This window comes from Danio aesculapii, chromosome 14, assembly GCF_903798145.1.
Source record: "Danio aesculapii chromosome 14, fDanAes4.1, whole genome shotgun sequence".
NCBI lineage: Eukaryota > Metazoa > Chordata > Actinopteri > Cypriniformes > Danionidae > Danio > Danio aesculapii.
This window is the reverse complement of record NC_079448.1, coordinates 40,911,986-40,927,254: the sequence shown is the minus strand read 5'-3', so window position 1 is coordinate 40,927,254 and position 15,269 is coordinate 40,911,986. Positions and strand designations below refer to the sequence as shown.

Genomic DNA, 15,269 nt, shown 5'->3' with positions numbered 1-15,269 from the left:
TTGGTCCAACTTTCTGTATGTCAATGGCTGCTATATCTTGGGACATTCTAAAATGCATAATGTGAAAAAAAGCTTAACGAGGCTTAGGCCCAATCCCAATTCTATTTTTGTACTCCTGCCCCATCCCCTTGGTCCCAGAAACAGAGTGTGAAAGGGAAGGGCTTTAAAATTTACCCCTAAGAAATGGGACAGCACTACAACACCTGCACACATCACATGTCATCGCCATATCTTGCTCCAAATTAGATCGACGACGCCGTCTGCTGTAATTATTCCAGTTGCGTTATTTTTTAATGATATAATGTGGCAATAAGATTGTAACTGTGCTGCGCATTTACTATGTAAACACACGAAAACAACATTAACATTATAGTAGACACTGTAAAAAGGTCTTTCCCAGCCACTAGACTTTTCTGACAGGGTATTGGAGTGTCATCGAGTGACAGATGTGAAGCTATACAACAGTTATTATTATGGATACTGAAATTTAGCGGGTTTTATTTTTGTGGTTTTCTTTTCGTTTTTAAAGCATGACGTAAAACACGAACACAGTTATGAATGTATTAAAACATATGCTTGTTTGTCGTAAAAATTCATAATAACGACAAAAAAATGCTTATTTGTACATCTCTTTACTTTTGTGTGCAGCCATGCTCCAATTGTAGATGGTGTATTCTGGGAAATTTTCTTACCCCATGGTTGCAAGTGTGGTCCTGAAAAATCTCTGTTTCAAGGTTTATCTAGCTCTTCCCCTTAGCCCTATGCCTTCCAGCTAAAGAGAATTGGGACACCCCTTCACATGAATGCGTAAAACAAGGGGAAGGGCTAAGGGGTAGAATTAGGATTGGGCCTTAATGGACCTAAACATCAACCAAAGAAACCCAAATTTCTGTTAAACTTTTCTTGTAATTAGGCCTAACTACTGTAAAAGGAGCGAGTCCCAATTCCACAGATAAAGTGACATCACATCACATTACACTTACAAATCCCATTAAGCGTCTTCTCCACCCATTGAAGTCCATTATAAGGAAAAAAGCTTAACGTGGCTTAATGTACCTTAACAACAAGCATAAAAAATCAAATTTCTATAAAATGTTTACTTGTTATTAGCACTAATACTAGCAAAAGAATGAGCGCTGTTTTCACAGCTAAAGTGAACAAAATTGTGTTAAGCGTTTTCTCCTATGTTGTGGGGATGTCAATAACAAGCACAAGCGCATTTTTGACAAGGGTTAATCTATCATAAATAAAATTAGATTGTATGATCAGCCCTTTTAACATTTGGTTTACCTCGGTTGTTGTAAAGTTACGTTGAGCTTTTCCTTATTATGGACTTTAATGGGGAGAAAACGCTTAACGTGATATTGTTCATTTTATCTATGAAATCTTTTGACAATAGTGTTAATCACAAGTAAAGTTTGACAGAAATTTGGGGTTCTCTGGTTGATGTTAAGGCACATTAAGCTTTTTCCTTATGACTTCAATGGGAAGATGTTTAACGATGTTTTTCACTTTATCTATGGAATTGGGGCTCACTCTTTACAGTACTTAGGCTTAATTAGAACAAACGTTTGACTGAAATTTGGGTTTCTCCAGTTGATGTTTAGGCACATTAAGCCACGTTAAGCATTTTAGTGTTCAACAAAAGAAATGCTTTAAAGATTATACTTGAAAAACAACTTGAGTAAATGAAGACATTTTTAGGTTAACTGTGCCTTTGAATGACATTTTCTCAGCAGTCAGCCAACCTTTAATGAAAGATGATGGGTACTCCAACGCTTAATGTACTAATGTAATTGGTAATATAAAGGTCTACAAATTAAAACGTCGTTATCAAAATCAATTAATTACACGACTTTGGATTTGTAATTTTCAGTTAAATGCAACCATTGTGTAAAATAAGTCTTTCTGTGGGCATAGTGTGTTTAAACATTCATTTACCCAAAACACTATGCATTCAGATGTCAAAGTTAATCTGGCTACAGCATGTGTTATTCTCAGATGAGCCTTTTTGGTTTTGTTTTGTTCAGGGTTTCATCAAGTCAATATTAAGACTTTTTAAGACACGTTTAAGACCATTATAATTGAAATTTTAGACTTATACAGGACTAAACACTAATGATAATTTCTAATGGCCTTGTTTGCCACAGAAAAGCAATTATTTCTTAGTGACATACTTTAATGTGTCAAAACAAGAAAATGCTAGTTATATATACTTATTTTTAAATATACATATTTTAATGACAAGTTTAACGACGTTAAAAGTATATTTATTAAGATAATTATACAAATAACCCAAATATATATTTGTTGGCTTTTGGCCCAAACTGATTCAGTTTAACTTCTTTTCAACCTAATGGGTTCCATGCCCATTTATAAATGTGTCTGCTCCCCTTTCTGTAAATTTTGTATTAAATGGAAGATAAAAGGTATATATTATCATGAAAAAATAAAATCAGGGAAAGTAAGATGGATTGTTGGTTATTGGATGGATGTCAGCCCGATTTTTAGATTTTGTTTGATCTACAATACAATTTCAGTGAATTTAAGGCTTCTTGAACTTTAAAGACTACAAAGCCACTGACTGTTGTTTAAAAGTAGGGGGCTGGTATCATTTTTATAAGGCGTTTAATGTTGAAAACGGCATTCATGTCGACCAATGCAAGTTATGGTGTTTTAAAAGGATGTTACAAGCTTGTAACCTTTATATATAAATAAAATGGGGGAGACTTAATACCTTTATTTATATAAAATGCAAGCAACAGAACTGATTTGTTTAATTAAAATGCAGGAAATGGTATTCCAGTGGAACAAAAAAAAAAAAAAACAGTCGAACCAAACAGACTTTATGAAAAAGATTGGTTTTTAATGGTCAAAAGGCGTATGGCAACTTTCAGATCAAAAGAAACTTTAAAACAGTTGTACAATAGGAACGGTGTGACAGCATTAAAACAAAAATTATTTTACACTCAAAAACAGAAGGAATATAGAGAGGTCACGATGAAAACGAGCTGCTTAAATTTCATTATTACCCCTGAGTTTCGTCTCCAAACAATGGACAGGCAATAAACCTAGAAACAGATCATACAAAAGCCTACACTGGTGTTTTACAGGCTTGACTTGGGTAACACATGACCACCTAAAACCGAAACAAAGAAAAAGAAAAATCAACGCGTGTCTGCTGGTACTGGTAATGGCACAAAACAATGCTCTTACTTAAAACCAATACCAAATATTTTGAAAAGTCCAGAGTCCAAATAGTTTGCTTAAAACAAAAAGTAAAAACGCAGCTTAGAGTCACATTAGTGCTTCTAATAGCCTCCATATCCTCCTCTTCCATAGCCTCCACTGCCACCGCCGCCTCCTCCCCCACGTGGGTACGGGCCACTGCTCTGCCTACCGGAAGAATAGTAGCCAGTTTTCATAGCGCCGTAGCCCGAAGCCTGCTGTCCATAACCCTCGCCGAAATCACTGTAGCCATTTCCGTTGCCGTATCCACCGCCCATCTGGTCACTATAACCGCCTCCGTAGCCGTTTTGGCTGTCGTAGCCGGAATTGTTGCCGTAGCCGCCGTTCTGGTAGCCGTAGTCGTTATAGTAACCCCCTCTTCCGCCACCACCAAAGCCGCTTCCCCGGCCCATTCCTCGGCCTCCTCTGCCGCCGCGACCGCCCCCGGTGGATTGCATCTCCTGCTTAGTGAGCGCTTTCTTCACCTCTACCTTGTGTCCGCAGATGGAGTGGAACTTCATCACGACGGCTTTGTCGGCAGAATCGTTGTCGTCGAAGTAAACAAAGCCGAAGCCTCGCTTCTTCCCGGTGTCTTTGTCGGTTATGACCTGCGCCTTCTCGATGGGCCCAAACTGTGAGAAATAATCTTGAAGGTGTTCGTCCTCGATGTCGTCTTTCAGACCACCGACGAATATTTTCTTGACTTTAGCGAGCATTTCAGGCTTTCCGGCGTCTTCCCGGGCCACCGCTCGCTTCAGATCCACGTTGTTGCCGTCTACGATATGAGGCCTAGCAGACATGGCGGCGTCCGCTTCCTCGGTGCTCGAGTACGTTACAAAGCCGAAGCACCTGGAGCGCTGTAGCGGCTGGTTCATCACCACCACGCAGTCGGTTAGCTGTCCATATTGCTCGAAATGTGCCCGCAACCCTTCATCGGTTGTTTGGACGTTCAAGCCGCCGACGAAGAGTTTACAGAGTTGGTTAGTCATTTTCTCACAATGGACGTACTGGTGGATCACGCTCGACGGAGGAAAGAAAGCAACGCGTTTAAAACAGGCACGAGGCGTTTCCTTTTGTGTGCGTCAGCGATTACGTCAACGAGTCTGATTGGCTGAAAAGCAAATCGATACCGTCATATTAATTAACATATTGTGCTGTGGGATGGATCTAAAATGGAGGGCTTTTTCGGCTTTAACACCTATATGGTTTAGCGTTACACTTTTACTGTTGTTAATGAAAGTTTTAGTTCATCTATTATGAATTCAGGATTCGGATGAACATATAAAAATAGTATAAGTTTAGTTTAAAATAAATATGTTTGATTTACAGGTCTATCGTTAAATAGTATAGTTTCTCTCAATTCTGAAGTGTAGTTTCTGCTTTGGTGAAACAAAATCCACATCAAATAAACAAATAAAATGTTTTATATGAATGTGAAGCATATTAAATTCAAGTAGTGTCTTGTAAAAAAATATTAAAATATGGATGTTTCATTTTCACTTTGTGTAATGGTTTTTGCAAAAATGAGACGACATACCTAGTGTTTATATTAAAGCTTATTTTTAATTATTAAAATCGTTTTGCTGACAAATGTCACCACCAACCACAAAACCTTCTTTCGCTAATTTTTATGAACAGCCAACAGTAGTGTACGAGTCAATGACTGATTTTATATTTGTGCCATAAATCATGCAAATTAAGTAAAGATCATGTCCCATTAAATATAAATTCCCTATCGGAAATTAATCAAAATCTATTTCAGATTATTAAATATGCATAGCTAAGAGCTTTATTTAAAATACTTTAAAGACAATTTTCAGCGTAATTAAATTAATCATCACATAAGGAGGTGGATAAATCACAGGCTGTCTCCGGCTACACTATTGTGATACAAATACACAAGTATCAGTGGGTGAAACAGTTTCAGTAAATCTACAGCATGGTAAAATAACAAATTACAAGAAACTCAGTATGTTTGTTGGTATTGGACATTGATTACATTATAAATTTTTAAGTGTGGAGATCAGCTACCACACTTTTCATTGCTTATAATCTAAGAATGTTTGATTTTCAGAAGCCTTATTTGCAAGGTTTATGGGTGCCCTTTTGCAGTCAACATCTTCTGATCTTGAATACTCAATACTTGTAGGACTTTATTTTTGGGGGAGGGGGTTGCATATTTTATACAACCCAGATTTAAATTAGAGATGCTTCAAATTATCCTGCCAACTCTATTGGACCTCATTTCTAAACAAACCCAAATCCATCCATTAATCCTCAATCTCCTACAAACCTACATAATCTCTGCAGATTTACTCTCAGGGGAAAATCATCTCAGCACATATTACAATACACCACACATGATTTTGTTTCACCATTTTTTTTATTAAAAAACACATTTTTTGTTAAAATATATACATTTTCACAGAAAACGTAGTTTATTTCGGCTTCATCAGTCTATTGTGGATCATGTAGAAAACTCCATGGCCACAGTTGAGTCCTGCATTCAAGGTCACCTGAGGAAGAAGACATGAACAAAAGAAACATGTTAGTCATGCAAGATAAATACAAGGATTTGATATCAAGTTAAGAAAAAAATCCTTTAAGTCAAGATCCTAATAAGCCGCGGTGTTACATAAACCCAAATTCCATCGCACCAGTTCATGTCCACTTGACTTATAGATGGTGACTAATTATAATAATTAAAAAATATTTAGGAATAAATATAATAAAATGGTAATACTTGACCAACACGTAGTGAAGACAGGTTGATTACATACCTAGATCGCAGGATGATATCCTAATGAGATATTTCAGTCCTATCACAATCGAACCCAGGTACTGAACAGGTTCCCTGTGCAAACAAACTGCTACAGCTATTTTGAAGTACTGGAATAACTGAAAGAACACCTAAATATGGGAATCAAGAGTAAATATAAAAGCCATAAACACTATAATAATTAGTATATCACTGAATGTGATGCAGACTTAATTTAATATCATAATAATCATATGCATATACTTTGACTATTAGAGGTGTAGTGGAAACCCATTAATTAAAGTCTATAGGATAATAAAAAGATAATTAAGCTGTGAAACTTTTATTTAAAAAGTAACATACAATTGCATATCAATGTTTAACAATACTGGATTGATCTGAAGACATAATATACAATACACAAGAGAATGTTGGAAGTATGATGCTTACACAACGTTGAACTGAACTCAAATGAGTGCGTTTCTCTTCTAGTTTACTAAATAAAACAAATCACGTAAGCCTAATCTATCCCCATCATGATAAACTAGTTAGGAAAAAAATCGTGGTGGGTTTTACATAGACGAACACAAACTCAAAACTGCATGCGTTAATCCCCCCCATGACACTGCTAGGCAACAGTTTATATAGAAAACAGGTCTATTGAGTATGCATTTAGACAACAAATCGCCAGTGTTGAACAAAATTTAAAAACGAATCGGTTGCGAACAAATCGTTTCTTTAAAAAGAAAAAGAAAAGCGGGGCCATCTTGCTGCATGCCCTAAAATTGGAAAATAAATGACATAGAGAGATATATAGAATAATAATAATATTAGAACATGTCCTACAACTAAAGCTGGTCGAGCAAGTCAGGTTTCTGGGAAGAGATCTTCTTCCTACCTGTTAAGAATTGAGGTCTTTTAGGTATGCTTTCACAGTGTCCGCCATCTCTTGCATGGCCGGGTGAATGAGCCCAATGTGGAAACCGAGAGAACCTGGGGGAGGGGAGCAGCTTCAGAGTCTTTCCCAACCTGCTTTAGTAGCCTCCATAACCACCCCTGCCGTAACCAGGCCCGCCGCCACCACCACGGGGGTAGGGGGCTCCGCTCCTGCCGCCGTATGTGTTTCCACCCTTCATGGGACCGTAGCCGGACGACTGCTGGCCGTATCCGCTGCCAAAGTCACTGTAACCGTTTCCACCGCCATAGCCCCCCATCTGCTCACCGTAGCCTCCTCCGTATCCGCCTCCGTAACCGCCACCGTAGCCTCCGCTTCCATAGCTACCGCCGTAGCCGCCATCGTTTCCGCCGTATCCTCCGCCATAGCCGCCCCCGTAGCCGCCGTAGCCTCCTCCTCTACCGCCGCCGAAGCCATTTTGATTGCGGCCCATGCCTCTTCCTCCGCCTCTCCCTCTGCCACCGCGGGCTCCGCCGGCAGCCTGAATCTCTTGTTTCGTGAGCGCTTTCTTCACCTCCACCTTGTGTCCGTTGATCATGTGGAACTTGAGCACGACGGCTTTGTCCGCAGAGTCGTTGTCTTCGAAGTGGACAAAGCCGAAGCCACGCTTCTTGCCGGTGTCTTTGTCGGTGATGACTTCGGATTTCTCGATCATGCCGAACTGCGAGAAAAACTCGGTCAGGTCTTTTTCTTCGATGTCGTCTTTTAGGCCACCGACGAATATCTTCTTGACTTTGGCGAGAGCTTCGGGCCTCCCGGCGTCTTCTCGAGCCACGGCTCTCTTCACCTCCACGTTTTTACCGTCTACCACATGTGGCCTGGCGGCCATTGCTGCATCAGCCTCCTCCGAGGCGGAGTACGTTACGAAGCCGAAACAACGGGATCGTTGGAGCTGATCGTTCTGGACCACCACGCAGTCCGTCAGGTTGCCGAATTGCTCAAAATATGAGCGGAGACCTTCATTAGTCGTTTGGACGTTCAAACCGCCAACGAAGAGTTTGCACAGCTTCTCCATTTCAGACATTTGTGTGTCGTTAGTAGACCGCCGTAAGACTCGACTGCTGCTAAGAAAGAGCCTTTTTTAAAATGACTGTCGTCATGACGCAATGTTCTCTTTCACCATAAGACACTCCCCTTTCACAGGACAAAAAGGCGGGATTTGAGGAAGGGTGCTAAAATTCCACTGATAAAAATGTGTAGTTCACAAATAACTACACTAAGACAGGTTATGCATTGAATTAAACATTACAATTTGACGTAGAAACGCTGAAAAATTAATATTTTCTTATAAAGCATAATCCAACTTTCACCTTTTATTAATGAAATATTAATAGTGCACACCACGGAACTCCAAGGCCATTTTCTAACACTTTTTATAAAAATGGTAAACAAAAATGACTAAATATAAAATTCCAGCTTGTATAATTCTGAATGTTAATATAATGATTTCAAATACATATTTAATGTTTAGTACATATTTAATAGTTGGGGGTTCAAATAATGAACAAAGTAATGGGGTTAGACAAACCATTTGTTTTTTTTTTACCAACAACACACAAGCCTCTCCTACAAATGAGCACTGGTTGTATGATTGCATGGTTTCTGTGCAGTATTGCAAGTTTTAACAAACAGAGGGTTAGTTGTAACACGTGCTTTAAAAGGCAGATTTCACACAATTCATTTAAATTCAGTTCATTTTAATTAGTATATTTCCTCAGTAGCTATTTTTTTCTACATAGCACATAGCATGTTTATTTTTTCATTTATCTATAGGATAAACACATTTCGATTTATTTACATTATTATCCATTATTATACAATGCATTTGTTTGAATTTTTAGCAATAATCTTTTTTTTTTCAATAAAATTAATTTCAATTGAAAAACATTTTTTTGATTTAAAAATTTCTCAACATTACACTTAAAATTCAACAATTATTTTGTTCATTTAACTCGTGTCCAGCAGTGTGGCTTCTTTTTAACACCCTGTTACAACTAACCCCGCTGTGTCGTGTTTTCCTCAAAACTGGCTAGCAGTCACTGTGTGTCTTTTACATCATTCAATATGGTTTCATCTTTTAGCCTAGAAGACGGTAATCACAACAATATAAGATTTCACTAAAATACCTTCACAGATTTACTTTAAATAAAAAAATATTGACTAATAAAAAAATATTTTATGCTGCAAAAATGATTTCTCATGTGTTTCTCATCCAATTTTCGCCAAATTTTTACAATAATTGTCAGGAAGACATTTGCCGACAGCATGCCATGGCTAACTCTGAGCAAATACCTTAAAACTCTGTGTTACATTTCACCCCACATTACTTTGTGCCCCACGCTCCCCTATATATGCTATTTTAATTGAAACTTTACTACTGTAGTGGCTATTTTCTTTAAGGAGGCTCTCTCAGTGGTAAAGAAGACAAAGTCTTAACCAATATGTCTTTTAAAGTTTTATTCTTTGCAAAGAATATCTAGTTTGTCATACCCACAAGGTCAGCCGTGACATACAGGATGAATCACAGTTACATCAGTGCTCAACTTCATTTTTGACCATCTATATTTCAGTCTTACCTCCCAATCGAACATGTAGCTTGTTAAATCACCATGTACTTATCCAGATCTTGTCTGGTGATAAACAGATGTTAAAGTGGTCACACTTGGTCTAACCTAAACAATATATCCATGCAAGAATAAAAGAACAGACCTTTATAATTAGAACAAATGAGTAAATAAAATGAATATAAGATGAATAAAATGAATTTTCCACCACACTACACAGTATGAAAATTAGTTTGACCGTAAGTAAATCATGTAGTCTGTCTTTTTTTGAAAATGCATCTCTTAAAATGCTCTTTCTCTACAACTGCTCTTCTCTGTTCAGCTGCAAACTGAACAGATCTATTAGATCCACGTTCAGAAACACTCTGAGATTGTGAAGTGAGGCAATAACTAGATGCAATAGACAAGCTGGAGCAGACAAGACAGGAAAAAAATCTAAGGCTTGGTTTATTTTGTATTAATGTCTATAAAATCACCAGTCCTGATTACATAAACAGTACTTTGCTGTTTAAAATGACATGATGAATATGTAATTTATCATTTACGGATTTACAAAGTACAATCTAACCACATTTTGCTAATTTATAGATAATTTTGACCTTCTGCAGTGGTTGAAAGTTTGGACATGTAGAATTTTTCACCATTAACTCTTACAAATTGTCTTTGGTTATTATTGTTTTTAGCAAATAAATGCAGCCCAGGTGAGACACCTTTCAAAAACATTAATACCTACACTGTAAAAAATTAAATGATCAAAGGTTTTTAGTTCATTTTAACTTATTGAACTAAGTTAATTATGTTCTAACTTAATTTTATGAGTTAAGCAAGCTGTTTTAAGTCAGTTTAACATATAATAAGTTCAATGGACTAATAAGGACAATTTGATTCAGCTTAAAATTTGACAGTGTATTAAACGTTTGACAAAATACATAGGCCTTTAGCCAGCCTGGTGTGAGGGGTGGTTCTTTATTCATTTTCTATTTAACAATGAGGTTTAAATATTGCCTTTTAGTGACATTTTAATCACTATTTTTAGCTGGATTACCTTGTCGAGTGGTCATCATAACCGCACTTTTTGATATACCAAAAATATTTAATAAAAGACTTATTATAAAGATGACATTATAAATGTGAAATAATACTTATTTTTAAAATACATATTTATTACATCATATATCATTAGAAAAAATGAATCTTTTTATGTTTTACATTTAAAAACTGTAGTCTATTTCATTTATTAGCCAAATAACGAACTTTCTTAAGTCCGAATTAATTATTTAATAATAATTATGTAAATCTTCTGAACTTTTCTAGCCTCTCTTGTAAAATAAAAAGTACATTTGAATATTCATGGATAACAGCAATAGCCAAAACTATATTTAAATCAATTTCAGGTCCGTTTTCGGTGCTTCACATCTTTTTATTGCTCTTTTTTTGTTTCAAGAATAAGCTGCCAGATTTAGAATAAAAGTCACTTGTAAAATGTTTTCTCTGTTTAAAACCAATACAGTAGTAAAAGATGACTTCTCTTATGTCAGATTGTAAAAGAAAATAATTGTTAGCATTGGCCAAAACTGATTAACTGATGTGACACCAAAGCGACAGCCAACAGAGGATTCTGTTTGGTCTTAAAGCCTTTTTTGATGGGGTATTTTTACAATTTATGATGGCAAAGCAGTCAAAATAGGACAAATGAGCTAATGAATGGGACAAATTCTGGACCTTTGTCAATGAGGGGTGGGTCTTTCGAACCACCCGAACCCCTCCTGCCCTGGCTATAGGCCTGATACATTTAACTGCTATGATCTAAATTAATTTATGAAAGATTGGAAAGTTATTACTTTGTACCATATAAATATACATAAAGAAAGAAAATGTATTCCATTCCTTGTTATTAACAGGATGTGCATTTGTCAAAGCTTTCAGTACTATAAACTAAAACATAATCACTGAAAAAGTATCTGAAATGTACTCATCATGAGCATAATAAAATCTAAAGTACAAGTATAAATTTGTAAAATCATAATGCAATCGTTTTCCCAGTGATGGGTTGCAGCTGCAGCTGGAAATTCACCTGTAGTGCATATCTTTGGACTGTGGGGGAAACCGGAACACACAGAGAAAAACCCACATGAACACAGGAAGAACATGCAAACTCCACACAGAAACACCAACTGGCCGGGACCTGAACCAGCGACCTTCTTGCTGTGAGGCGACAGTGCTAACCACTGAGCCATCATGCCTTCATTTAATCAGAATTCCTCACATACTTACATCTTTTCCATCTTGATATTCCATTAAAATGTTGTGTATTTTCTTTGCACATTCCCACATGACAGAACCCAATCTCCCTGCATGCAGGAGCCACATTTTAGAAAGACTTTATAATATTAAATAATAATAATTCATTTTATTTGTAAATGGCGCCTTTCTGGACACCTAATCGCCTTACAACAGCATCAACAGCCATACCAGAACAAATTAAAACAATTAAAAAATTGTTGCCAAACAAAATTTTAAATGCATGTAAGGATCGTGAGGATAAAATAACATGATAAAAGATAGCCTGCTTGAAAAAAGACAGGTCTTGAGAGGAGATTTAAGGGTGTGTAGACTAATACTGCTCCTCTATAAAACAATTTCTAGATTGTTTAATTGATAATAACAGTACAATGACATTTATTTAGCCTAGATTTATTTACATTGTTTACATTATCTCCCTTTATATTCAGTTATGCACACTAATATGCACACACAAAAACAGTTTACTTTCTGGGTAACATTGATAAAGCGATGGCAAAAAAAGAGCAGCTTTCAAAAGAAACCCTTTTTTCTTCTGTAAGAAAGAGATGCATTGAGAGGACAGATGGGTGAGCTATCACTCAGCATGAGCAATAGGAACTGATAGTCGAGATCTGCATAACAGATGAGGTGTCTGGAGCCTGCACTTTACAGATATTTGATGGCACTCAACACTAATGGGGGAATATCAAGTCTTTGTGTGTTCTTACCTTTTAATATGCAAGACACAACCATTTTCGAAGTGTGAGGTGAAGTTTCAAGCTGGGCCAAAGTCTTGTGTGATGTTTGACCTTATTCACTTTGACTTATATTTTAACTTGCTCTATGGATGCATTGAATGTTGAATCTTTTCAGTAACTGTCATAAGTCACTGCTACTGTCTTGAAGGTCACGATTGTTACCTCAAAGTTACATCATGTTAACTAAAAATTAAGCGTGTATTTTTTTATGCACTAATACGTATCTTTAAGCTATAGGACCACACGTTAACCTAATGAAGGAGGTTATTTGTCAAAACACAAAGGAATAGCCATGTCAATAAAGGCTTTTTAATATTTTTTCCACATCTTTCGAGTGCCTTGGACTGATTTTTGCTGTTTATTCTTATGAATCCCTATCCCAAAGAGCAATGACACTTTATTTAAGCTATCCTTGAACACTTTTTGTTTGATTTAGGATCACACATAATATGCACACACAGAAATCTGCATATGCAGGTTTTTGAGCATATCATTCAATATAGCCTATTTATTTTACTTGTATAGCCAATTGTTTTTATATTTCACTAATATTATTTAATAAAGTTTAGATAAATCCAATACGGTTTTAACGTAATATTTTCTGTCTTAGTGTATGTTTTATTTAAGAGACCTGCCTGAGTCATGCCTTTGTTTACCAAACAAGTGGTTCTATCTAGATTGCGATTGTTTTTCATGTGTTATTTTTTATGTCATGTGCTATTCAGCTCATCCTCTCAAAATTCTTCTGCATTAATCTGCAGAATTCTTTGTAATTATTTACAATTGTCTGTGCAGATATAAAGTAATAATAATAATTAAAATCAGCATATTCTGTCTAGACCCTGCTAGGTATAAATATGCACCTCTTGAAAAGGTAAACAACTTTGTACCTTTATTTTTGAGAGTGAAAGCAGAACGTTTAATATACCCTAAATTGATACCAGAACTGATGATGGCTTTCTTGAGGAACTGACTTATGAGTACAGTTACACCTTTTATCTAATGTTTGATCACTTATTTTACCATTTACATGAAAAACTTTTTTTACTATTTACCAATTTTACTATTTATATCAAAATCATTCTGCATTGATCTGCAGATTTGTATTTATTATTATTATTATTTAAAAAATTCTGTGCAGATATAGAATAATAATAATTCAAATCAGCATATTCTGCCTGGCCCTGCTAGTATGTATAAATATGTACCTGCTAGTATGTATAAATATGTTCCTTTTGATCATATTTTGTATACCTTTATTTCTGAGAGTAAAGGTAGAAATTATGCCCATATTGATACCAGAACTGATGATGACTTTCTTGAGAAACTGACTTAAGTCATGGGTACAGTTTACACCTTTCCTCTAACGTTTGAACACTTATTTTACCATTTACATCCATATTGGGTAATCCACTTAATTGTGATCGAGTCATCTGATGATAATACCAGGTGCAAAAAGGGCCATCTCGGTTTAATTTAAAACCCAAAACCTGAAACTGTTGACGGCCTCCACAGGAACCCACTGAATACCTCAGCCTCCCTGAAGTCGTCTGCTAACTCTTTTGAATATGTTAAATTGTTGTCATGGCAAGATGACCTATGGCACAATATGCTCATCCAAAACCACTGTTAAATAGACAAATGCTATTATTAATCCTTACTTAAAACAATATTGCCTATAATTTTCCACCAACAGTCAAACTATGTGCACACTGTAAAAAATACTGTGTATGTTTTACTTAAAAAAAATTGAGGCAACTATTTGCATCAGCCTTTTGAGTATTTCAAACTCGTTTTATTTTAGTTTGTCCTATTAGACTTTGCATGTTCTCAACTTACACTTTCAAGTAACATCAACTCAATTTTATCTGTTTTTAAGGTTAAATTCACTTATTCATTCTAATAACCCACAGTATTTTATACTATTATTCAGTTAAACTTGTGCTTTTAAGTGATGCTAACATAATTGTATTATTTTTCTGCCTATATTCAGCATGTCACATCCTTTAAAACCACACATTTAAAATTTAGTACAAACATTAATCTTTATTGTTCTACAAGTATTAAACAATAAACACACAAACAGTCAAATGCATTTATTAAATTGAAAAACTCTTATTACATAATTAATTCAACAATACATTTCTTATTGTGATTAGCACACCTTTTTGACTGTGTACTTGTCTATCTATGCCCACACTGTAAAAAAAACCCTGGTTGCCTTAAATTTTTAAGCTGAATCAAATTAACCCAAGTCCAAAAACATGTGGTATAGGTGAATTGGGTAAGCTAAAACAGTTCGTAGTGAATGAGTGTGTGTGGATGTTTCCCAGTGATGGGTTGCAGCTGGAAGGGCATCTGCTGTGTAAAACATATGCTGGATAAGTTGGCGGTTCATTCCACTGTGGCGACCCCAGATTAATAAGAGATTAAGCTGGAAAGAAAACGAATGAATGAATGATTTGGAACAGGGCTTACCAAATAAAGAAATATAATCTTTATTTACACAGGAAGCATTCAGTTGTAAAGCTAACAGTGTAAAGACGTTGAAAATATTTCTGTTTCAAATGAAAAATGTTTATTATTTAATAAACATTGGAGAGATCATGTAATAATAAAGACTGGATTGATGATGCTGAAAGAAAGTATATACGAAAAATAAGTTATATTTTACATTAATGCAGCCTTGTTGAGTGCAAGAGAAGAATAAATTTACAATTCAC

At 36.0% G+C, this 15,269-nt stretch overlaps 2 protein-coding genes across 2 annotated transcripts; both read right to left on the bottom strand.

Annotated features, from left to right (window-relative positions):
* Nucleotides 1-2,845: 2,845 nt before the first annotated feature.
* On the bottom strand, nucleotides 2,846-4,284 carry hnrnpa0l (heterogeneous nuclear ribonucleoprotein A0, like). The gene has a single exon (XM_056472367.1). It carries the CDS (start codon nucleotides 4,215-4,217, stop codon nucleotides 3,312-3,314), a length of 906 nt encoding a protein of 301 aa, XP_056328342.1. The 5' UTR covers nucleotides 4,218-4,284; the 3' UTR covers nucleotides 2,846-3,311.
* Nucleotides 4,285-5,617: 1,333 nt separating this feature from the next.
* Nucleotides 5,618-8,038, bottom strand: hnrnpa0b (heterogeneous nuclear ribonucleoprotein A0b). The gene is made up of 2 exons (XM_056471959.1): nucleotides 6,885-8,038; nucleotides 5,618-5,744 (listed from the first exon to the last, which is right to left on the bottom strand). Exon 1 carries the CDS (start codon nucleotides 7,963-7,965, stop codon nucleotides 7,021-7,023), a length of 945 nt encoding a protein of 314 aa, XP_056327934.1. The 5' UTR covers nucleotides 7,966-8,038; the 3' UTR covers nucleotides 5,618-5,744; nucleotides 6,885-7,020.
* Nucleotides 8,039-15,269: the final 7,231 nt, after the last annotated feature.

Bases quoted from the DNA above. Each gene is read 5' to 3' on its own strand.
- hnrnpa0l (XM_056472367.1), bottom strand. From the start codon at position 4,217: ATGACTAACCAACTCTGTAAACTCTTCGTCGGCGGCTTGAACGTCCAA.
- hnrnpa0b (XM_056471959.1), bottom strand. From the start codon at position 7,965: ATGTCTGAAATGGAGAAGCTGTGCAAACTCTTCGTTGGCGGTTTGAAC.